The 23,225-nt window shown below is 37.8% G+C and overlaps 3 protein-coding genes across 6 annotated transcripts in view; all 3 read right to left on the minus strand.

Annotated features, from left to right (window-relative positions):
- LOC124310201 (ankyrin repeat domain-containing protein 6) overlaps window positions 1-8,973 on the minus strand; it is an 85,194-nt gene extending 76,221 nt beyond the window's left edge. Inside the window, exons 1-2 of one of the 3 annotated variants that reach the window (XM_046774016.1) lie at window positions 7,647-7,914; window positions 7,207-7,563 (exon numbers count right to left, since the gene is read on the minus strand). The gene's annotated coding sequence lies outside the window, so the exon portion shown is untranslated. Of the gene's footprint in view, window positions 1-7,206; window positions 7,915-8,782 lie in introns of those variants that run through there. The other 2 variants (XM_046774021.1, XM_046774014.1) reach the window with 2 other exon arrangements.
- Window positions 8,974-10,200: 1,227 nt separating this feature from the next.
- On the minus strand, window positions 10,201-13,835 carry LOC124300652 (transcription factor BTF3 homolog 4). 2 transcript variants are annotated; one of them, XR_006907277.1, is made up of 5 exons: window positions 13,571-13,835; window positions 12,444-12,815; window positions 12,147-12,298; window positions 11,529-11,609; window positions 10,201-10,994 (listed from the first exon to the last, which is right to left on the minus strand). XR_006907277.1 is itself a non-coding variant. In XM_046754951.1 (4 exons), the coding sequence occupies exons 1-3, from the start codon at window positions 13,646-13,648 to the stop codon at window positions 12,155-12,157; spliced, it is 594 nt and encodes a 197-aa protein (XP_046610907.1). In that variant the 5' UTR covers window positions 13,649-13,833; the 3' UTR covers window positions 10,201-10,994; window positions 12,147-12,154. The 2 variants fall into 2 exon arrangements, 1 of the variants encoding a protein (XP_046610907.1); XM_046754951.1 differs by lacking the exon at window positions 11,529-11,609 and having other exon boundaries at window positions 13,571-13,833.
- Window positions 13,836-14,197: 362 nt separating this feature from the next.
- On the minus strand, window positions 14,198-18,781 carry LOC124303389 (uncharacterized protein C2orf42). The gene is made up of 7 exons (XM_046760530.1): window positions 18,613-18,781; window positions 17,818-18,206; window positions 17,414-17,731; window positions 17,124-17,337; window positions 16,841-17,001; window positions 15,723-16,635; window positions 14,198-15,652 (listed from the first exon to the last, which is right to left on the minus strand). Exons 2-7 carry the CDS (start codon window positions 18,202-18,204, stop codon window positions 15,483-15,485), a joined length of 2,163 nt encoding a protein of 720 aa, XP_046616486.1. The 5' UTR covers window positions 18,205-18,206; window positions 18,613-18,781; the 3' UTR covers window positions 14,198-15,482.
- Between the last annotated feature and the right edge of the window lie 4,444 nt (window positions 18,782-23,225).

Below are 23,225 nucleotides of genomic sequence, written 5' to 3' on the forward strand. Positions count from 1 at the left end.
AAAGCCTAGGGCCCAGCTCTTGTCTCTTCCTCTCTTCTCCGACTCTGTGTATATCTTTTTTCACATCCCCTCTGTAATTCTGTATAATTACAGCATCTGGTCGGACGGGAAAATCGAGAACGATCTGATTTAAAAATGACTCGGTGGAAATAAATCGACCTGTTTGTTCTTCCTTGCACTCGCTTCGCCAAGCAAAAGCGATATGATCATCGAAGGATACCGTTTTACTTTGGACAATTTTTTGATCCACTGAATCATCGAATGCGTAAGATTCTTAGACACTTTCCTATAACCGTTGTAAAGCACGGTCTGTTTGATTAGGAATACCTCGAAAATATATTTCAGATAGTACCTTCGAACATTATCGCGTCTCTTCGCCAGACGCTGCACCTTGTTTGGGTTTACTTGACAACCGAATCTATAAAACTTGGAACGTTAAGAGATTCGGTAAATGAGTAGAGACAGGATCGAGCCGGTATATGGCTTTATCTAGGCGTGCTTGTGTGCCTGTAGGTATACGACACTGTGGGTAGGTGTTCGTACACGCAGTCACCACTGCAGCAAGTCGAGGACCAAGGAACTGAAACCCGAGGCTCTTCTCTATAAGAGAACTCCATAAAGTCGCCCGGCGTCCCTTGCAGCCTGTTCGCCCAAAGCCTTTTACGTCTCGATTTCACTTTTTGTTCATCCAGAAGTTACTGGGAGAGAAATATACCTGTAAGCGTGCCCCGGGCTGATCGACCCGATCCACCTTTTCCCTACGCTGTTGGTAAAAATAATTTAGAGACCTCGTTCCGATCGAACGACTACCGCACAGCTGGTGTATAATTTTCCTTTTTACCTGACCAACTCTGACCATGTCTCCAGGCGTGACGTGAGCGTTTTAAAGAGAAGTAAATTAGAGACTGTATGACGTGTATAGTATAGGTATTTCAATTTTATATTGCTGTAATTTTCTCGGTAAAAATTATCCGCAATTGCAATATAAATTTTACCGACAGTTGTCATAACGACGGGCCTCCGTATTCAGCCAATCAATTTTCACCGCGAGTATAGCACTGATCATATCGCCTTTGGAAGACGAAAAGCCTGAGGAGGGACTAGAACGCTCATAAAAATAGTTCAAGAGAGAGAAAGAGAGAGAGAGATATAGAGAGAGCGAAAGAGAGATACAGGAAATGTGGGTCCAACGCTATAGGTATACATATGGAGAACTAGTTTGAGAAATATATATTCCGAATAGCTACGTGAAGAGGGGATTTGATGATGTTTTAGTCAACCATTGGCCACAGAGCGTTCGGTCAGTCGTGTAATAGGGCGTTTCCTTCTTTGACGGAATGTACGTTGACCAATAAAAATTTCTTCCATCACCGACCGAATGCAGTTCCAATTACAGTGATTTTTTGACAAGGACAATGTATTTTGTTAAATCATTACTTTCCCAAGCGTTTGAAGATAGAAAATGTTTTACAATTCTAAAAGACAGTGATAACTAGATCCAGAAGGTCGGAAGTGCGAAAGTTTAAAGACATTCACATGGAGAAAGAAATCAGAGAAGTATACACGATCTAGACATTAAAATGCTGATTAATATTGCTCAAGACCGGGAGAAATCGGTAGAAGCTCATCGGCGGAAAATTGTTTGGTTAAGACTTCACTGCAGCCTGCAATTAGAGCCGTTTAAAAATTTTATTCGTTTTATGACCTCGTCAGTATCGTTTATTCGTTACAACGACGAGGACTCGCAAGTCTTGCGTGTCTCCGGGAATGGTAAAATTTTCTTTATTTACTCGACAGCCGCACTATAATTAGCAAATGATATGTGCGTTTACTTCTTAGGTGATGGTAATTAGTATAGTAATTCAATCACGCGATCCATCGTAAAACAGAAACAAAAGTATATCTATAGTGAAATAACAAATTTTAGATTCGTGCTACCGAAACGATAATGGTTACGATGTTGGAAGCAAGATTTAATCTTTACTTTCCGAAGACGTAACTGATTGCCATAGTAAATTTTCTTGTTTCAAAATATTTGAAATATTTGAATTCCTTGTAACGTTGATGAGAAGCGTTTCGAACCACCAGCTACTGTACATTTACAGGCGCAAAAATCCGATCTAAGAACACATGGTACATTTCTTATTTCACGGTGTACGGATCCCGTGAAATTAAACCTCGTCCCTTGCGAGGGCAGCTTCATACGTTTCTGATCGATAACATTAATTTTAAGGTAACTACAGAGGCGATCTCTCTCGTGTACGATCAGTCAAGCGTGATCCCATGCCTGTAAATATGCTAATTTTTATTACAGGTACCGTGAACCAAGAAAATTGAACGTACGTTTAATTTACATCGATCAATAGCTGACTCCTCGCCCAGGGGCGTGATGACAAGTCTATTATACCGCGATTCTCGAACCTGTACGTATTTAGGAATTTCTTAATCCGAATCATGGAGCGAACCGAATAAACTTCCAAGTTATACAATCGCCTGTTTGAAAGAAATTCAACCAAAATCTACGAAAAACTATTACGATTCACAGACATTGTATATTTTCGTGAATTTACGTGAAACATTGTTAATTTTCATATATATTCATGAAGAGCCCTGGTTTTCTACGGAAAAACTACAAAAAAATATGATTATTTTGATTTCTTAAGATTCGCCTTTTTTTTAGTTCGTCATAGAAATCATTTTCACCAGGTAAGGATATTCGGACACTGTTAGTACAAGTTGACTACGAAGCCAGACATTTTTCATAAATTTTTATCATCGACTCGAATCACCTAAGAACTTATCACGAATTCACGAACCATAAAGGAATGGGTTCTAACATCCGAGTTCTAGTTATTCAGATTCTATAACGTAAAGTGGTGGATGGTTCGAATCTTGGAATGGATTTTAGCAAGGAATCCGCATCCCATTCCGTGGCTGTGCCATGTTCCAGGATCGATTCTCATGCTACCAGGTTCATCCTAAGTGGAAAAGGATGTATCATTGATGTCGAACCTGTTCCAGTTTCCCCAAGTTGTGTCGAAAGCATTAGAAATCGGCACCACACTGAAGTGCCGAGATAAACCAAGAATTGTTTCGCATTTCTCCGACTCATTCTTATTAATTGCATTGCCGGAAGGTTGCAATGCGTGCAAAGCCATGTCCGGAAGTCCGTGGACTACAAGTTGAAGGATCAGCCTATGATCATTATTGTGCAAAATAGAAGACAGATTTCATATTACGTGCAACGACTGCAGGTACAACTGCACTTTCAACAAACCCTTAGGGGAAATATTTCAATTTCCCTACGGCGACGACTGTTAACGGGTTTCTAGCGCCGCGGATGTTGTGTGAGAAAAATCTTTCCGAGTTTACGATACAGAGCAAAATAGTGACCCGAGTAAACTGGTATACCTATAGTACCTACTCCAGAGAACAACTATAGGACTTGGTATTCGCGATGGTTCGCTGTTTCTTATTTACTGCGGCAAAGCGGTATAACTGTGTAGCCGTAATTCATTTCCCGTCGTTAAGACGCCGGGATGAAATTAGCTGGAAGAGACCATAGGCAGCCCGTTCTCATCCCTTGTATATCGGCTATTGCTCCACTCTAGCTTTAATGCTGCGTTTCCTATATTTCATCGAATTATTTTTTTGGTTCTTTTTCTCTTCCTCCAAAGTGTGAGATTCATGGCTTTTAAAGTCTAGCCTGTAACTTGTGTAACTATACAGCTGAACCTATACCGTGAGAAAGACACAGAACAAATGATGGTGCAACATTCTGAGAGTTCCATTCGTAGCAAGTTGGTGCGAATATAGATGCATTGACATGTAGAAAATTTACCGCTCGATGGACTCAGTCCGATGACAACCGTCGTGATCTAAGGTTGGGATTATATTTTGAAGTGGTACAGCGTATCGTGAACTCGGTCACAGCACTTCACTCTCAATATGGAAGTCAAGATGACTATCTGTTCCAATTTACTAGACAGTTAGACGTACCTAGGTACACCGGTGAATCGTGTAAAGCAAAATATAATCCGAGTGCACAGCATGTAGCCACTCATCCGAGCCTGCGTAAATGCATGTGCAGCACACGTCCAGAAACGTAATAAAGAGTAGTTATAGAAAATCCTTCGCTGCAGCAATATCAAATTGCTTAGCCCTGGAAATTGGATTCTGTGCTATTCCAGACCCGACTCAAGTACCAACGGATAGCCGTCCGTCCTGAACGAGCTCAAGAATTTATTTGCAGAAGGCAACGGTCGCTGGAAACCACATCGTTATGTGGGAATTACATATTCCGTACACCCAGCTTCGCGAAACGTTCACCTCATTTTCACGGCTCTAATTTCAATGATATTACACGTACACATAACCCGGAAGGATGGCAGCCGCAGCAGGAGGAACTGTTATGCTCTGAAGGTACGAGTCGCTACGCCAGGGAACGTAATTCCCGTATCGAATGTCGCGGTGTTCGAGTTTTATGGAATGCTACATTTTGCACAAAATATGCAAGTCAACATACCGCAACAATCACCACGACTAGACACTGGAGCACAAAATCTGAAACGTTTCGAGTAATGCACGGTGGACTTATTGCCGGAAGAAAGTTCAGGAATTGGTGTACAGGTCAATTGTAAATTGACTTGGGTGATCAAATAATAGTCTAGCGAAAATGAAACTTCGATAATTACCACATTTTTTTTGATCTCATTACATTCGCTATGGAGAGTTCATGATGCATAATTTTTGTATTGGGCTTGCCTTCTTCAAAAGGTTTTTGAGGACATTCGTTGACGTGCGTTTGGCACAGCTTCGACTTCCGGCTTATTGACAGCCGTTACCACATTTCAGGCAAACAGTCGCAATATTACCGATTTCACACCAACTCCAACAAGTCGTATTTTTCATCCGTCGACGTTTCGACACAATTTTCGGTTTCGGTTCGGTTTTGATTTGCCCGGTAGATTGAGGCATCAGAGATAGTTAACTGCTCTCAAAGGATCCCCGTTCGTCAGACCCAAAAATGCCCAGCAGATAGCAATCGCGGTTGTGATTACGAGAGTATATTGTATCGAAATGTTCTGTAATTGCAGCTCGTTAAATCGCTCGTGAAACGATCGTCTCGTTGAAATTATCGAAAAGGTCTGTAACCGTAGAGTCGAGGCTTACGACTTACTCGTGAGGCTCTCCTTGCACCTCGACAACCTCCGGAATTATACAAGAGTACAATAAAAATGCCCCTGCAGGGGTTGCGGGCTCCAAGGTTCTTTCGCCCAAGCCAACCGCTCCCGGGCTCTGCAGCAGGTTCGTTAGGCGTTGCGAATTTGAACATAAGGAAGTACGCCGAATGCTTGGTCATGGAGAATGCGCGTCGGGTTGTTCGCCACACGTAACCAGAGGCGTGTTGTCCTATTCGTTGCGTCACGTATACCGACATGGCCGGCGATGTTGGCCAGTCGCACATTCTGAGCACCCATCGACAATCAGGAACAATTGACAACAATTGACGATACCTGCTCTGATGTAAATGCATTTATATAGGCATGTGCATACATACGACGTACTGCTGTAGGGAATTGGGCCCCAAGTTGATACTAACGCGAACAGGTTTTCTAATCCCAGATGGAAACGCACCAGGAATTCCCCCGCCGAAAACTCAGTGCATGGGCGAGGCCTCGAATAGTATACGCGGTAACGTTATAAACATCCATGAGACGTCTTCAACGTGTATTTTTAATGAATGATCTTTCACGATGAATGGGTGTCAAACTTCACACTTGAAATTTTTTCATTATTTTCATCTCGCTGCGCAGCCTTGGACTTCGACGCTGTGTTATCAAGCTTTTTCGAATCCTCTTACAAGCAAGCGGTCTCACAACTCCGATAATACACTTGATTCACGCTAACGCATTAATCGGCTTTCTTATTTTATGCAGAATCTGGATCGACTTTACTCAGAACGAACGAGAGCACGTGAATACTAACGATCAATACATTAATAAACACATCACTACAAAATCAAATATCGATAAAACATGAAAATGTTCGTTTTCGAGATAGTTAATTATATTTCGGAAGTGTGTTTTTGTCTCCAGTGTGGATCAAACTCGACTGTTCATCGGAGTTGAAATTTCTGCTCGACGAAGCAACAAATCCGCTGCGAATTGGTAACGACAATGAAATAAACGGTAATTAGCGCAAGAAACGTTTTTCAAGTCACTATCGAAGCTGTAAAATGGTTACTGATCATTCTCAGAGATTAATCCTTCTATTTCAGAGTAAAAAATCAAGACGCCCGCTGGGAAAAAATATGAAATATAATTACTGCTGCTGGATTTAGCTGGTGATATATCGGTATACGATTTACAGAACGATCAGGTATTTCAACGAGAATTACAAATAACATTCCGGGGAGTGTCGGCGGACGAATGGTGACCGATACCTATCGACGGGATGTTCTGGATGTGCGTCGAATACGTATGCGCGTCAACGCTATTCCAGCGTGCGAGAAACAACAGCCAGTATTCTGCCACGCTTTGGTAACTAAAGGTCTGTATTTACAGGCAATGTAATACGGCATTGAATGACTGAATTGTATACAGTTGTGAATTAATTTCCTTCCATTACACACAGGAAGATGCTTAACTTTTATAAATGATTTACCGAAACGAAGCTGCTCTCGCCACGACTAGTTTTTACACCAGGCACGAAGAATCAGGCTTTTTTAGTCGTTGTTACCGTTGTATTTTTTTTTTTTCATTTTTACTATCTAGTCACCATGCTTGATGGGCGTTGATTGTAGCAGTCTATTCATCACGCCTATACTAGCAGTATTACTACGCGCATCTCGAGCCGATCGAAATCACGAAACTGTATTCGCATTTTACCTGTTATAAAAAACAACGCAATAAATTTTACACGTGCGTATGAAACTTGTACTTCGACATCGAATGCATCGTTGGATCGCTATGAAATATTCTACTTCATTATTTGTTTCGTTTTTAACACTATGCTCATGAATATTTTATAACGAGGAGCTGCGAGGTTTTATAGCACATGAATAATGCCGTATTTTGTGGAAACCGGAATCAAATATTGCGTGAATTTTATCGTTGAACGAATTGGTGGTTGAGAACTGCAGTTCTTTTATGCAATTATTGATCTTTAGATAATACTATACAGCAAAGTGAATTTTATATTTACCTGTCCTACTTGACAGTGGTTCAGGAGGCGCGTAAGTTAATCCCAATCACTAGAAAATTCACTAAAAAATGTGTTCAAAAAAGAACTAAAACAGCAAGAAAATATCATTGCTAAACTACATGCACTACAATTTCGCACAAACACTGCACAATGTGTCAAAAAGTAAGAATTCGGTATTCAGAGCACGGTAATAAAAGCCGCGTGCTTACACGCGCTGGTCTCGGCATAATCTTACACCAGTATTCATATCACTTGACACGAAACCGAAACAGCACAGCCTCGCATTCAAATCACTAGAGTTCTATCACTTATCCAGGTGCCAATAATTTGAGGAATATAAAATCTCAACAGGAATCACTGGAATGAAAAGAAACACACGTTGGTCAGAAAATTTCTGTACGATTTAAGCTTTGAGGTAAACAAATCCATGGACGACCTACATGAAACCGTAGATATGTAGTTAAGAATCATTCGAAGAGTTGATTAGACTGATTAACTGAACCGGAACACTTTATTTACATTACATACTACGCGGTAAGCTGTTTCACAAATAAATCAATTACGTTTTCTCTTTCTTTTTCTTTCGCCGATAATTGGAAAAAGTGGTTCAACAAACACGCGGATATGGGCGGCCGTCGTTACACCGACGGGCAGATGGTAAACGTATAGGATGGACGGTTGGGCATGGACTGATCCATAGATCGCGGTAAGGATCGAAAGATCCCTCCACGTACGAACGAGGCGAAGGAGGAGTCCTGAAGCGTATGGATCCCCACTACACCTGTTTCTCTCTTCCCCCGCCCTTTTCCTTTTGTCTACCAGTCCCTCTAACTTTCTGTCCTTTTACCAAACTATCTCGCATTTCGATCGGCCAGCCACCGTCTCGCTCGGAGAAGAGTAAAGTCGATCGTACCTGTACAGGTATAAAGTTTATTTTGAACTGCGAACATACCTCGTCAAAAAATTATCCCCACTACGCATGGCAGCTTTGCTCTTTGGAAATTGTTGCTGGTATTCAAATGACAAATCGAACAAACAGAGCAATCTGTATCTCTTGTTGCTTGTCCGCTCGCTGATCTCATCGTTAAATCGATATACGGCGAAAAACTTTCACTTCCGTCGCATATTTTCAAGATACCAGTTGAGATAACGTTTTGAAGTTCGAACGTATTCCCACGACTTCTAATTGTAAAAACGTTCCGATTTCTGGGAGCAAGTGAATAAAAATTTGACAAAAGTTTGAGGTGTACTATTCGGTTTACGTTAGTCGCAGTATTCGCAAGGGTTATTGGGTAATTTTAAATTCTTGATATCATACCGAAAACATTGGGCTCGACTCTAGATAGACTCTAATAATTACTAGAGGTTTCGCATCTAAATTTCGATGGTGAATGTATTTTCAAAACTTTGCCACAGCAGTCAGTTCGACATCACCGGCACGAGTCTCATTTATACTTACGTAACGTTTATAATCACCAGAAAATTGGATCGACACCCGATGCGATTCATCATCTACGGTGTAACCTTCATATTTTTGCCAATTTTATACAACGCGTAAAACAATGCTTTCCCTTACCTGTGTATGTTTCTCTTTGGTATTGAACAAGCAATAGGGCAATTGCCCTAAACAGAGAATTATCACCAGGAATAATTTTGATGGTCATTCCTTCCATTTCACAGATTTTAATCACTTTCACTTTATGAAACAAATTTTCCTCCAATTGAGACATGAATTTTTCTCCGTCAAAAGTACAAACATGTGAATAACGTACGGAATGACTCTAAGCTAACCTGAGCTAACTTCGTTCTGTAACTCTAAGTTAACTGCGTTCCGAAACTAGTTGGCAGCATTGCAAAATCCCTAGGACAGAGGCAGAGGTGCCCAAAAACTCGGCGGCGCAAAGAAGATAAAAGCTGATAAAAGATTGTTGACAACAGTGGGAGGTAATTTCAAAACGCACCTTTCATGGGTTTTCCCAGATCATTTTATAAGTATTGAGTTTAGTGTATTAATGTTTTAGGTGCAGATCATTTCCGATATGACTACTTTTTGTGACGAAGGATTCGATAATAGACATATGGTAATACGAGTGAATTGATTGCACAAAAAACCGAATAACAAGTTCGAACCTATTAAGTTTCAATTAAAGAATATATTTATTAAATGTGGTGACAGATGCTATTGACTGTTATTACTAACTACCTCATTATCTAGCAATTTTTCCTGACTCGACGCAAATTGCCTGCATTTATACGTAGATACATAGTTCATGCTGGACGTATATACCACTGGTCCTTTTCATTGAAAAAGTGTCGGATAAATTATTTTCTACTTTCATGAAACAGACAAAATAGGCTCAAATACTATACTCTTCAAAAACGAAGTATAAAATTGGAACTCATAAATGAGATAGTGCTTAACATGAAATGATTCCAAAATATAGTCCCATTAATCCAATAAATTCACTTCAATTAAATCAAATGTATGTACCTAGAACTGTATCGATCAGATAATTACAACATATAAATTTCAGCCAACAATTGCAACATACATTTATAACTAGATTTATAAACAGCATCAAATTGCAGTTGAAGGATTTGTACAGATACGAATATTTTGAAGTGTAATTGCTGTTTTGGTTTCACTTGATTCAAAACGTTTCTACAATTTGCCACACGGTAACATTTGAAAAATACAAAAATTGCAACTGACAATCAGTCTCAAAAAATGAAACGAAATTGCAGATACGGGAAATCCATGTCTTGTTTTTCAAACGGTTTTATTCATAGTGAATACTGCAGTTCTTGGGGACTAAATATACACGTCTTAGTCGATGGATGCCACAACAAAAACTTTTAACTCTAACAGATAAAGGATACTATATGAAAAATAGTAAGGATGTTGGACGACGCAATGCTAGTCACTGCTTCATGTCAAGCAATTTTCTATCTTTAGATGCAGATTGAAAGAATCGACTAACACTTGAGTGTATCATTTTCATCAGAGAGTTGTTTATTTAACGGTTAAATTAGAATTACAAAATATTATACCCATCCCCCCCGCGAGAATAAAAACAAATTGTCACACAATGCAGAATATTTTATAAAATGATAGTGATTATAACTTACATGACTAAATTAAGGGCTTATCAAGCGTTCTCTAGTATATTTTTTCATCGTTTCCTTACATCTTCTAAGGAGTTCAGATATTCAAATAGCACCACCAGACAAATGCCTAGAGCACGAGTAATTTTTCACCTGGCCAAACATCTCACTTACTGCATTATAGTGCAATTTGCAGTACGGGTTTAAGGTAACTAGAAACAAAATTGTTTTTACCATAAATAGTTCAGTAATCACCACCGCACTGCAAGAGTGATTCAATTGATCTCAAAAAAATATTTGTTGCATTGAGTCATGACAACATTATAGCCAATCCAAGGTTGTGAGCAGCCATTAGATGCTAAAATCTGTTTTGTGATATATTTTTGCATATATATGTTAAAGATGTTAAATTAGAAACAAAAACGAAAGTGTAAAAAAAGCATCGATGATTTAAAAAACTGCAGAGTCGATTTGAAGTAGCATTTATTTCGGATGAAACAATGAGTAAAATACAGTATCACTTCAAATCTTCTGACTTTCCAACTGTTTTAAGATTTTTTTTTCCTCGTTCATTAAACTTATATAAATGTATCATGGTGTATGTCAGTGTGTATTATATGTTGTGTAAAGGTTGAGCATGCCTCACAACTCAACTGTTAAAACTGCTTCGTGTGGTCCAGCTCCTGAAATGCCGAATAATGTCACAATTTATTATTTAACAAGTTGAAAATAGTTCTAACGAACTTAAATTAAATAAAACGTGGAGTGATGGAAGCAATGTTTACAAAAGTAAACAGAAAATGGAGAAAAAAAACTAACAAGCACAGAAAAAGCTGCTTTCGGTTGTCTGACATTTCCTTGAATCATTTACCTATTGAATAGTACCATAAAACAAAAAACATATCCTGTATGTTGGAAAACACGTATCGTTACAAAAGAGACAATTCAATTATTAATATTTATTTTTTTCAGAAATAATCAACAATACGTCCAGAATTTTTTAAACCTAATTGTTCTCGCTATTTTTTTTAAATGAACTAGATATGTCTAGATAAATTATTTTGATGAAAGTTCAAGTAAATTTCATCCTAAATTTTCATTTCAATCGTTGATCGGTACAATTAGAACTTGGAATAATTGTGAAGTATTAAAAAAAAAAGTTTCGTTGAAAGGAGATATTACAAATGTTAAAGAAAATTAAGTTCCAGTATTATTACTACATATAAATATATCTTGGCACGGGCGACATCACAGCTCTATCGTTTTCAATCCGTGGTATAAGCTAGATTTTTGTGCAACTGGAGACAGAAAAAGTATGACCTAATTATTTTTTTTGTGAACTATTCTTTTTTTAAATGAACGCATACATACATACATAAATTTAGAAAAAAAAAACAAAAAATACAACACAAATGTAAAGAAAACGTATAGCTGGTAGTTCATCCCAAACTATTTGGCAAGGTAGAAATTAAATTAATAAATAAATGAAGCATTTTTTCGCCAACTATTCAAGTACACGATAAAATAAAAACAGGATTGAACATAAATGAGTCTATCTCAGAAAATATTTTATCTAAGTATATATCAAAGCTTTCAATTTATTTTGTTTTCATTGATAGTTTAAGTATTCTTTGAATATTTTTTGCATTTTCAAATTTTCAAATCTTTTTATTTTTAAAAAATAACATCAAAATTCAAAGCTAGTATAAAATCCAGACTTTAAGCAAGACAGAACTTTTCGTGCTTGTAAATCATATTTCGTCATTTTTCTAATATAGTAAAGAAGTTACGCAAAACGAACAGTTCAACATGTAATTTAAATGATAATTACTCACCACAGTTTTTAAGCTTCAGGTTTTGCCAGTGGTGCATCTTTTTTTTCCTCTGGTACAGGGGCTATGGTTTCTTTCTTCTCTTCGGGCTTTTCAACTGGTTTCTCGACAGGCTTTTCAGCTGGTTTTTCATCAGTCTCCTTCTTTGGTGCCACCTATAGACAATGTGAATTGAAGCAGTTCTATCAACACGATTACAGCAAAATTCCACATCGAAACATGAAAATTATTTGCAAGCCAAATCGAGCAAATGGATCTCAGAGTGTCAAACCCATGAAGTATAGCAAGCTCAGTTTTTACCTCCTCATTGCTCGCTTCGTCAAAGTTTTCAACCAAGTCTGGAACCTCATCGTCTTCTTCAAGTGCAGCTTTGCCAACGGCACTTCCAGCGACAGAGCTAGCCAATCGTTTCAGTTGAGTCAATCCCTCTGGTCCCAACTGACTCAATATACCAGGTAACATTTCAGTGATCTGTTTGTTCTCTCCATGACCAGTTATGGCAAAAGTATTTGCCGAAAGACTTGCTTGTGCTTTAGGATTGTTGAAATGGATGACAGTTCCGTCATCCTTAATCATGTTCACTTCTTCGATGCCGGGAATCGTGTTTACCGACAACTTTTTCAGGGAGCTTTGTAGCTTTTTGTCATCGGTTGCTGCAGTCGCATGAACAACCTATAACAGTCACTCAAATGTATCAAACTGTTTTTCCTTATTTACCGTGATCAAATAAAATGTGCCAGTCAAAGACACATGAGTTATGTTTTAAATGATATTTGACTTTTTCTGTAAAAGTTTGTATCTTTGATGCTGAAGCTAGATGATTATCCAGCTGAAAATATTTAGATTGAATAAATTGAAACAAGTGTAATCAAGCTTTCCAGTCAACAAAGTGAAGTGTTCACCTCAATTACTTTGAGTGCACGTAAACTAATTTGATTGGAATCATAAACCAGTTACACAGGTCAAAATTTGAAAACAAAAAACAAAAAACGAAGTTGAGTTGAAAGTATTTGGTTACAGAGAATGAGTTCTGAGTGATGGTAATCGTAGAGAGTCGTTAATATTTGCTTAGCCTTGAGAATAATCTCTCAATTCGAGCGTGAAACTCATGAATCACATTTTCTAACCACTTCACATGAAACAACCATCCGATATTTAACCAAAGTACCAATCAAACGATTTCAGGTACTACGGCTGGTTGTAAAACAATAAAAATGAAGCCAAAAGAAATAAAGCACAAAAAAAATTCGCGACCTTTTTGTTTAATAAAGTGAAAAACAGAAAGTTCTTTGTGATTGGCAGCGAGGTACAAGTTCTTCGAATCTCACGATTGTTTTAACCGTCAACAGGCAACTTGTCACGCCTAAACGGACTCGATATCACCGTGACATTAACAAAACGCGGATTATCATAAACCAACTCATTACCTTCTTCTTGCGGCGAGGTGTACCCTTGCCTCCAATCCGCACTTGGGCTTGGAGCTTCTTCAGCTTCTCCGGGTTCATCTTGGCTTCCCTTGTGAGTTATCACTTCCTCGATAACTCAGTCACGGTCACAATTGCTTACTGATTTACTTCGTATTATGAAAAACGGGAAATATAAGGGGCGATAATCTCCACTAAGAACCGCCGGCAATTCAAACACGTGCTCACCGTCGGCCAAAAGGTTCGAGAAAATGGAAGTGCGCGACTATCTCTCCTTCCCGGCTGGGAAAGTTTCCGGTTTCATATGTGACATCCGGTCAATAAAGACTTGCGTAAATCACGTTCGGAATATTTTATAATGAAAATACCGTGTTTCAGAGCATATAATTCGCGATAAATTAATATAATGCTAATTAAAAATCTAGTCGCAACGCGTGACAGTATTTTCAAAGGTTTATCGTCGTTCGCGTTATTGGCGTTCGCTTGAACCCCAAGGTCTAAGCTCGATTATCAGTATTGGAACTAAACTTCTAAGAATTATTCCATTTGATGTATTAATTCTGATGCATTTAGTGAACGTTATTTTTTTTTCTACTAATTTCGACGTCTACTCACCGTTCCTTCTCTCTATTGGATTGATGATATGGATTTAGTTTTGAATCACACTCCCACGCCCGCGCTCAGGTACCGCATAGAAATGATAATTATCGGCCTTTTGCCAAAAATCTCAGAATCCCAATATACGCATACGTAGTTGCCGTCTTGCATATTCATTATTTATCAGAGTGAGTAAGAAATGGTTCACTTCCAATTTTTATTTGTTTTTCCTTAGGTCATATTACTGTTGATGGAAAAATTATATTAGCAGAAAAATCGGGTTTTTTAAGTTACAGTAAATGGAGTAATATTGTTTTTCCATGCACACAGTTTCTTTCTTTAGTATTTACATCATAAATACTATACATTTACTACTTCGACCACTAAATAAACTAATAGTCAAAAATTCAGAAGTTTGTAATTTTTTCACGTAGATTAATAAACAAGATTTAAATACAGGTGATTTTTTATACATAGGTGTACAAGTCTGATTGTAGAAGCAGATAAAATAAAACAAAACACGTTTACTCGCGCAGTAAATTTGAACGAAATTATGCTATGTTACAAAATAAATATGATGATACTATATGATATGAAAATGATTTTTCGAAAACTAAAAATCACACGAAGTCACGTTAATATTATTATGCACGTATCACTGGCTTCGGAAAATTCATAATTAAATTCCGATTTTAATATAAAACTATACCATACATGGGAACCAAAAAAATTATATCAGTTTGTTGAAGTATGCACAATCACAACACATTATTCTACTGCAACATAGTTAATCCCTCAGCATACGTATTGGAGAAAAAAGTATCAAACATATTGTTGCATTCTAGTGGCAGAAAATATCTATAACGCTCCAGGAGAACCGTATTTAATTAAGAGTATTGCTTTCTACCGCATTTCTTTCTATATTCACTTTATGTTAACAAATGAGCAGTCATTGATTTTCTTATGATTTGCCCGAAATGATAAACTTTCTGATGCCAATGAGTTAGATCGTGAAATCCCACACATTTTCAGAAATTTAACGCACGCAATAAGGGGCTCAGGAAATAAGTGAGCTTTCATCCTTAAATACGATGCAGCTTCGGGCATCATACGACAATGGATTGATAATAAAGACCCGCTATACCTTTGCTTGCATCGTAATATACAACTTATAAAATTCATGATTTGATAAATTGATTAATAATACATCAAGATTGCAAATAAGTTTTCTACAATTCACGCTGATTAATGTTAACTTTGATAATCCATGCTCATACTCTGCTAAAGGAATGAGTAAATTAAGAAATTATCTTAGATTTCAATAATTTTTCAACAAAGCAACTTTTCTTCGCCGTTGAGTAAGTTCATTTTTAACATGACCGTACTCAAACCTAATTCTCAGCTCTCCTATTTTAGATATCGGCAATATATCCGGTATCCATTCGATCAAAAATGGTGTTGGTTCGATTTGATTTGGGGAAGTATTACCTGCAAATAATTAATGATGTATTATATTATTGAAAATCTTACTTCTCAAGTATCGCAAGCAATTACTCACCGACTTTCAGGTACGTTTTCAGTTCTAGTGGTTTAATCAACGGTTGATTACCAGTTTTTTTAAACTTGTCCATTTCCGTTTCTTCCCGCTTGTACAATTCATAAGTTCCGTCAGCATTTTGTACGAAACTTCTAGTTATTTCTAGGGGCATAATCGGAGTTTCAAAAATACTTTTCACGTGAAGTATATTCGTAATATGCCAGGTGTATTTCGTGAATGTGCCCAGAGGTACCCCATCTTTTCTAACAAAAGCCGTTGTCGAATTTGGCAGTCTCTTTTTCTTACCACCGCACGATATCCGTTCTCGGAGACAATCGAAAAATATTTGAGGCACATGAAATACCAAAGGATCGGGTTTGCCATCGAATTGAAAATGCATTGTTTGATTTATTCTTTCAGTTATTGAAGCAAGCCATTTGATAAACGACAAGCTGGTATTGCTTTCGTCCAAGTTCTCGCATGAATTATGATATTTTTTAATAACCGTCGGCTTTGCTCTTGCCTTTCTTGGCTCTATTGAATTCAAATTATTTAAACTTGTGGAAGACAGGTTTGGTAACCTTTCATCTCTTTTCCTCTTCCCACTCGTTTGCAGCATATCAGTATTGTCTGAGCTTATCATATCGCCACAACCGCACTGTATTACTGCATTACCATTGATTATTTGAACAGTATTATCGTCTATTATTGTACTTCCATTCAGAAGTTTCATGGTATCAGCATCTAGTACGGTATGAGCATCCAGTATTTTGACTGTACCACTGTCAAGAATCTTGACATTGTTATTGTCTAATAGATACTGGCTGTCATTTATCACATTATACTTCGTGTCAATTAGAGATTGACTATCGAGAATTTTTACTGTATCTTCGTCCAGTACCGAGTTTTGGTCTATCACTTCCAAATTATGTACCTGATGAAAATTGGCGTCAAATTATGACCTACATATATTTTTAATATGGCTTGTAAAGCACAGAGATATAAGTAACTATTTCAATGGATATGTTCAAGCAAAATGTGTTTCTAAATCAGACATAACTCACAGGTATATAACGTTGATATACAAGAGAAAGTAAATCACAACAGAATTTGCAATATCCATACGATTAATTAATTACCTGTGAAATAATATTGGCATCATCTAACAAATTATGATCACATTCTACTTCAATATTTTCTACAATATTATGAGGTAAAATTGCAGTATCCAAATCTATCGTATCATCTCGAAATATTAACAGCTGCGTATCAGTTTCATCAGCTGTCAAGCTCTCCAAATCTGAAAACAGGAGGCAAATATTTAAGTATCATATTTGGAAAAAATAGATCATAACTGAACTTATGCGTTGAATAAGAATTACACAACGAATATAAAGTTTTCTGTTAAAAAGCATCGTTTACCCATTCCAACAATTTTATCAGCTTCGTTAATTTGAAACTCGGTGCTCATAGATTTTTGTATACTGAGATCAGCCTGATCTAAATTAACGTAGTACTCAAATTCTTCAGCAAGCTTTGGATCACTAGCAAATGCACATATGCAAGCATAAAAATGCACGCAACGTTTAATTTGAGATTGTGACACCTCCGTTTTATCCCCAAACTTTGTTGTACTCTGCATTAGAAAGAATTATAATTTTACAAATTTTATAATTTACGCAAGAATATTAGAAGAAACAACAAGTACGTACTTTAAAGGCGGAACAACTGCATAAACATCTGTGCTCAACTCTGTCCTTCAATTTAGTGACGAAAAATGAGAAATGTAAGTATCCTAGCGGGTGCTTTGGTGATGCTTTACATTTGACTGCCATAATATTTTTTGACACTCTTTGCACCAAGGGACCCGATGTCTCCGTAGCTAGCAGCCATATTTCTTGCTTTATTTCATTATTGACATTTAACGATGACAATATTGAATTACGCAGAGTCAATGGTTGAGCTTCGGCATAGCAACGTAGCGCAGCTTGGATGTGTTGGCAAGTTGATATGGATAATTCAGACGCATCCTTTTCCCGTAGACAATATTTGTAAATTAAAAATTTGAGAGTAATTCATAACAGTAAATCTTTAAAAAGTGTTCAAGCAGACTTACGTGACATTTTAATACACTTGCATTAAAACTTCTTTCACAAGTGTCAACGAAACATAAAGCAGTAGTTTGCGTTATTAGGGCGGAATTTTCGTCAACCATTGCTGTGTTAATCACAGGAAGTTGTACGAATCCACGATAATCAGGACCTTTATCTCGTACCCTGACAGAAAAGACCTGGGCAGTTGATCCTGTTATAAGTTTACAAGCTTCCGTTGATAATTTTCGTTTTTCCCCCGGCTCTTTGAACACCACGTCACAGTACTTGTTCTTGCAGCTCAGCCCACGTGACCCATTGTACGTACCACATTTTGGACATTTACGCACTCCCCTTAACGTTGCTTTTCCTAGATCAGCAAGCAGCGTATGCAGACGTTCTTCGTTGGACATGACTGTTGACATTGATCAGAAAATCATTCCGCGGTATAGGCTTATATGAGAATGAAATATTCACTAGCAGTAGTGTGTTTTTGACAGAAAATCATAGATCAATTTTAGTTAAACAAATTGCACCCTGATGGATTCGAGCGAAAGAATAAAATATGGTGAAAAACAATACACGTTGAAATTTCTGAGGTTAGAACAGCACAACTAGACAAAACTAGTCTGAGCACTTGAACCAATCCACTATTCTGCGTATCGTAAAACGCTAAGACATCGGCTTCTATGCTGCAATACGTAACAAATAACAAGTCTGTCTCAACAGCTAATAAGTTATTATTTGACAGTCAATCTATTCTGACAGTTCGTCAATAATAACTGGATGTAGAAGGTCCGCAAGATAAAAATTGAATATACCTCACGTATCGAGGTATAGCAGCAGATCAACGATCGACTCCTAATTAACCGAAATAAAGAATTCCGACAATCCTTCTATAATATCGTGATAAATCACTAGAATATCAGATACTATTTTATCTCGCCGAGGTGGGTTTATTTTTGGTGGTAAATAAATAAAATTTTATGCCTGCAGCGGCATAGACTACAATGCATACGTGGTTCCTACATAGAGCAATTCAAGTGACGTTTTATCGTGGTGTCAAAGTTCTTGTAGCAAATTCTAGGTGGTGTGGTGAGTTTTCAAGGTGGCGCTTACTTCGTACCTTGACTGCCTTCAGTCAACGCCGTAAGTGGCCCCAGAATTCAAATTTCTCCTGACGTCGCATATTACGGTAATCCTCTAAACATTTGATCACATTGCGCGTAGCTTACGTGGTGTTTTCACCCGGCCGTTGAGGCCATAGAGATAAATGACGCCTTAGGAGCGTATGCAACGGCGTAAGCATCCCGTGAACGGATTTGAATCGGATCTCTAAAGGACAGAAGATACTAATTCTCTCACCTTCTCTGTCGCTCTACCCATGGAATGCGGGCTACGAGTAGGGAAAAACAGCTAAGCAGGTGCGTGTAGCTATCCCCACTCCATGGGATGAGCGACAGAGAGGGTGGGAGAATTATTGTTTTCCGTCCTTCAGAGAACTGATTTAACTCTGCTGAGCTCCGTCAGGCATCAGTCGCAATCAGTCGTTTCCGAGCAAGCCGAGCGAAATCATGTGCTCTCAGGATCGGTTCAATATTCAGACCGCATTGTTCAGGTTGTTCGATCAGTGTGTTTCCACCATACTCGTCTGTGAATAATACACGAGGAGCATTGTGTAGGTTTAAAAAAAAACCGAGTTACTAAGATAGAAAACATCCTGCAAACTTTGAAGGTGGATTTCGTCTCCCGAGTTTACATTTTTTTGTGTAACTTGAGATATCAGTGATGTGTCTTTTTGTCTGTGTGAGTCGAGTATCAATTTTATTATTTTTTTGGCTGATTTTCCACCAATGCGCAGTTGCGTTTTTAGCAGGTTTATTAAGCCGGTTCAAACAGACAGCTACAGCACCAAAAGCAAGTGTAGAATCGAATGTTATTGCAATGCGGATATTTGGATTATAAGAGATTGGTGAAGATGTGAATTACGTGAAAAGTGCGTCGCTTCGCCAATACACCTGAGATGCTACAAGAACTACTACGTGCAAAAGTGTGGTGCAGCCCAGAGTCAAGGTAACGATACTTATTTTAATTATTGATTAATAATTCAAGGTGGTATATATAAAACCGAAGTTTTGTTCTTGCATAACATGCAATGCATAAGTATGAAACTAGACAAAAGTAATAATTAATTTAAAAACTGAAAAGTCAATTTGCTAAATTAATTCAAGTGTTCTGTTCTGTTTTCCACAGATTTAAGCAGAGACTTCCGAGTAACTTCTATTTCTCGGCAACGTTGGTGAGTTTGCACGTGTTAGGTTATGGGTATTTCCCTGGGATTCCTCTGTCACGTGGCGTGGCGGTAACAACTGTTACACAAATCTTCGATTTCTGAGCTGCATGGATAGGCTCATTCGCGATCGCAACGTGCTTGAGTTTGTCTAATAATTTTTTTTTTCGCAATTAAATTTACTGTTGCGTATTTAAAGTTAGAAATTTTGCACGTTGCTAAAAGTGGAATGAGCATCGCGACAGGTAACTATCGCTTATTCGACACTCGCGAGATCCGATTGCGTTTCGTAACTGATGTAAAAATCTACACTTGAATTTACCGATGTCGTTTAAGTGGTGGGTTCACCTGAGGTTTGAACGAATTCAATTATTTACATTATTGTTAAATCGACAAAATTCCAAATTCTGGCATAACGTAACGTAATCCAATTGCATCTTATATTATATATCATTTTCAATTTTTTAACAGCCAACAAGTATTGATCAAGTGCTGGCTTAGTTCGCTTAGAAAAATGCTAATTGGCATACAGCATGTTTTTAATCAAATTTACAAAAGGTTAATGTACCGATAGTCTGCCGACATTTACTAAAATCATACACACAATACGAGGGTTAGCGGGATACAACCGCGATACTGTATTCTCAGTAGGCAGACTACGATACAAAAACATTTTACTCCCAACAGGTAAACAACGAAAGTGTAAGTCAGTGACCACGGCGCAAATGATGAAGAATGATGTGTGTTGGAAAAAATGGAGAATCGTTTAGATCGAATATAGGTAACCGGGTAGGTAGGTGGACGTTTTGGGATCAGTGGAGGGGCTTATGCATGTGTGTGTGAGAGTCTCTCTTTTCCGTTGGGTGGTTCCGTTGGGAAGCAGGCGAGGGTAGGAAGGTCGCGATGAGCCGTGATGTTACTAACTTTTGTAATCCACAGCGTCAAACGATCACAGAAATTTGTTTCCCAAAAGACTCCGTATTCGAGTCTCTCGACCATTTGCGAGCATTTGATATTAACGAAATTGAATTTACCATTTCTTATCACTCTGCAACCATTTTTCAATCGTTATTCAATTCAATTATTTAGTCATTACCAATCAGTATTCCATTTAATTGATCTCTGTGATCGTCTGAATGGGCAAAACGCATTTCTGGACCATCTATCGCGTTCCGTGGTACGCTAGATGGGGGAGAGATGCTGAGCTCGAAGACTTCGCGTCGAAGAGGACCGCCGACCGTCACGCCACACAATAATGCATGCCCTCCAACCTCCCTCCCGATATCACTTTGTATTCTGAGAACAACAATCCGCATAGCAATGTATCTAATTGAAAAAGATGCAGATGTGGATTGTGTATCTACAGAATTTTTGGAACAGGTCCCAGATGCTACAAATTTTTTGACCGTTTAATCTATCGCGCCTTATTGCGCGTGGATTAATCACGAGAATTGGACGCAGCATTTTGCGCGTAAATTACTAACGGGAATCGGACACGTTTTCTTGCCCTTCGATTTTACAAACAGTATATAAAAGAGTCACGCACTCTCGATATACTGATCTTTTATCTCTTCGTTAAATTTTTTTACGAATAATAAAGTTGTCAAGTTCCATGCAGCCTTTTGCGCGTGGACTTGATACCCTTTAGTTATGAGAGAAAGCGCGGCATTTGAAAACCGGCGCTCAATGCGCAGGAACATAAATCTCTGTAGTGTATAGTGATAGTGGAGAATTTTGGCTTAAGTATTTATGAAATATATCTGAAATGTACAGAAATACTCGTTTTACTGATCGTATTATCTTCTGTTTCAGGGCAACAAAACCAATTTCTCAACTTACAAATGCACTTAGAACCATAGAACATTCAGTGGAAAAAAATATTCACTTTAATAACTCAACGCAGAAAGAGCTGTCGATTAAAAAAATTCAGAATGTTCTTTATTCGTCAATAAAATTAATAACCGACGCAACGAATATTAAAGTGAATATCATATTGGACTCGACCGATTTTTTGCTAGTGTGTGATCTTATGTAATTATGTTAACCATACCTTCGTCTGTTTCCGCTAACCAAACCTTTTGTCTGTTTCAGGTTATCTAACTTTCTATCTCTTTCAGCTAATCAAACTTTTTGTCTGTTTCAGCTAATCAAACCTTTTGTCTGTTACAGCTAATCAAACTTTCTTTCTCTTTCAGCTAATCAAATCTTCTGTCTGTTTCAGCTAATTAATTCGTCTCTTTTTGTTAATTATATTTTTTACTCTTCTAAGCTAAGTACATTTTTGTCTATCTCGACATATATCACTAATTGTTTTTTCAGCTGTTCCAGGTAACTGAGTTTTGTTGACTGTACTGAAGAATTAATGTTCCATTTTTCAGGCTTGGGTTTGGTTTAGGTCTGGTTCAGGGTCAGTCATCTTGTTTTCAATGATACATATATTTATAGTGGTGTAGTTCAGAATCATCATGATCACAAAGTGTGCTAAAATTTATTCAGCTGTAGTTTTTTTTTGAATGGCTTCACAGTCTTTTCGTTTCAGTGTCAGAGTTTTTTTTCTCGAGTCGCTCTTAGTCATGTTCGGTTTGTATTTCACTGTAGAATTATACAGCTCTGTCGTATTTTAGCGGTTTTGCTTATTTGACTCCGATTTATTTCCATTTCTTCAAATATTTCTGCATCGTCTTTCGATAGTTGAATGACAACGTCTTACAGCGCTTCGTGTTTTCTATCTTGGTTTAGCTGTTGATTGTTTTGCGTATTCACCAGGTTCTCCAGTTAAGTGATTATCTCATACCTCCCAAGAAAAAACACCCGTGCGCGAACATCTAAAGTCAATCGCCGTTCCCATATAAAATAAAAACAATCACTTTTCATCCATTATTAAAACAACCATCTTTCATCCATAATCAAAACAGTCATCTTTCATCAATAATAAATAGTCAGCGGGTTACATGAACTGAAAAATTTCGTATAAACTCTGAATATACGCAAGTACAAATTGATTGGGCAAAACAATTTACCACAATCAATATGTGAAAAAAAGTCATCTGCAATTTTTCGAAGAACGTAAGATCGATCTTATAAGTATTCTCCGTGGACTAGGCCTACTGGGGATACCACGTAAAATAAAAACGCGCCGGATGC

Source organism: Neodiprion virginianus, chromosome 1 (assembly GCF_021901495.1).
Source record: "Neodiprion virginianus isolate iyNeoVirg1 chromosome 1, iyNeoVirg1.1, whole genome shotgun sequence".
Lineage (NCBI taxonomy): Eukaryota > Metazoa > Arthropoda > Insecta > Hymenoptera > Diprionidae > Neodiprion > Neodiprion virginianus.

Excerpts from the sequence above, each read along its gene's own strand:
- LOC124300652 (XM_046754951.1), bottom strand. The coding sequence starts at position 13,648 with ATGAACCCGGAGAAGCTGAAGAAGCTCCAAGCCCAAGTGCGGATTGGA. Across the intron at positions 12,816-13,570 it reads CACCTCGCCGCAAGAAGAAG|GTTGTTCATGCGACTGCAGC; the intron begins GTAATGAGTTGG and ends TGACTGTTATAG. Across the intron at positions 12,299-12,443 it reads ACGAAGCGAGCAATGAGGAG|GTGGCACCAAAGAAGGAGAC; the intron begins GTAAAAACTGAG and ends CATTGTCTATAG.
- LOC124303389 (XM_046760530.1), bottom strand. The coding sequence starts at position 18,204 with ATGTCCAACGAAGAACGTCTGCATACGCTGCTTGCTGATCTAGGAAAA. Across the intron at positions 17,338-17,413 it reads GCAGTTGTTCCGCCTTTAAA|AGTACAACAAAGTTTGGGGA; the intron begins GTACGTACTTGT and ends TTTCTAATGCAG. Across the intron at positions 17,002-17,123 it reads TGATAAAATTGTTGGAATGG|ATTTGGAGAGCTTGACAGCT; the intron begins GTAAACGATGCT and ends TCCTGTTTTCAG.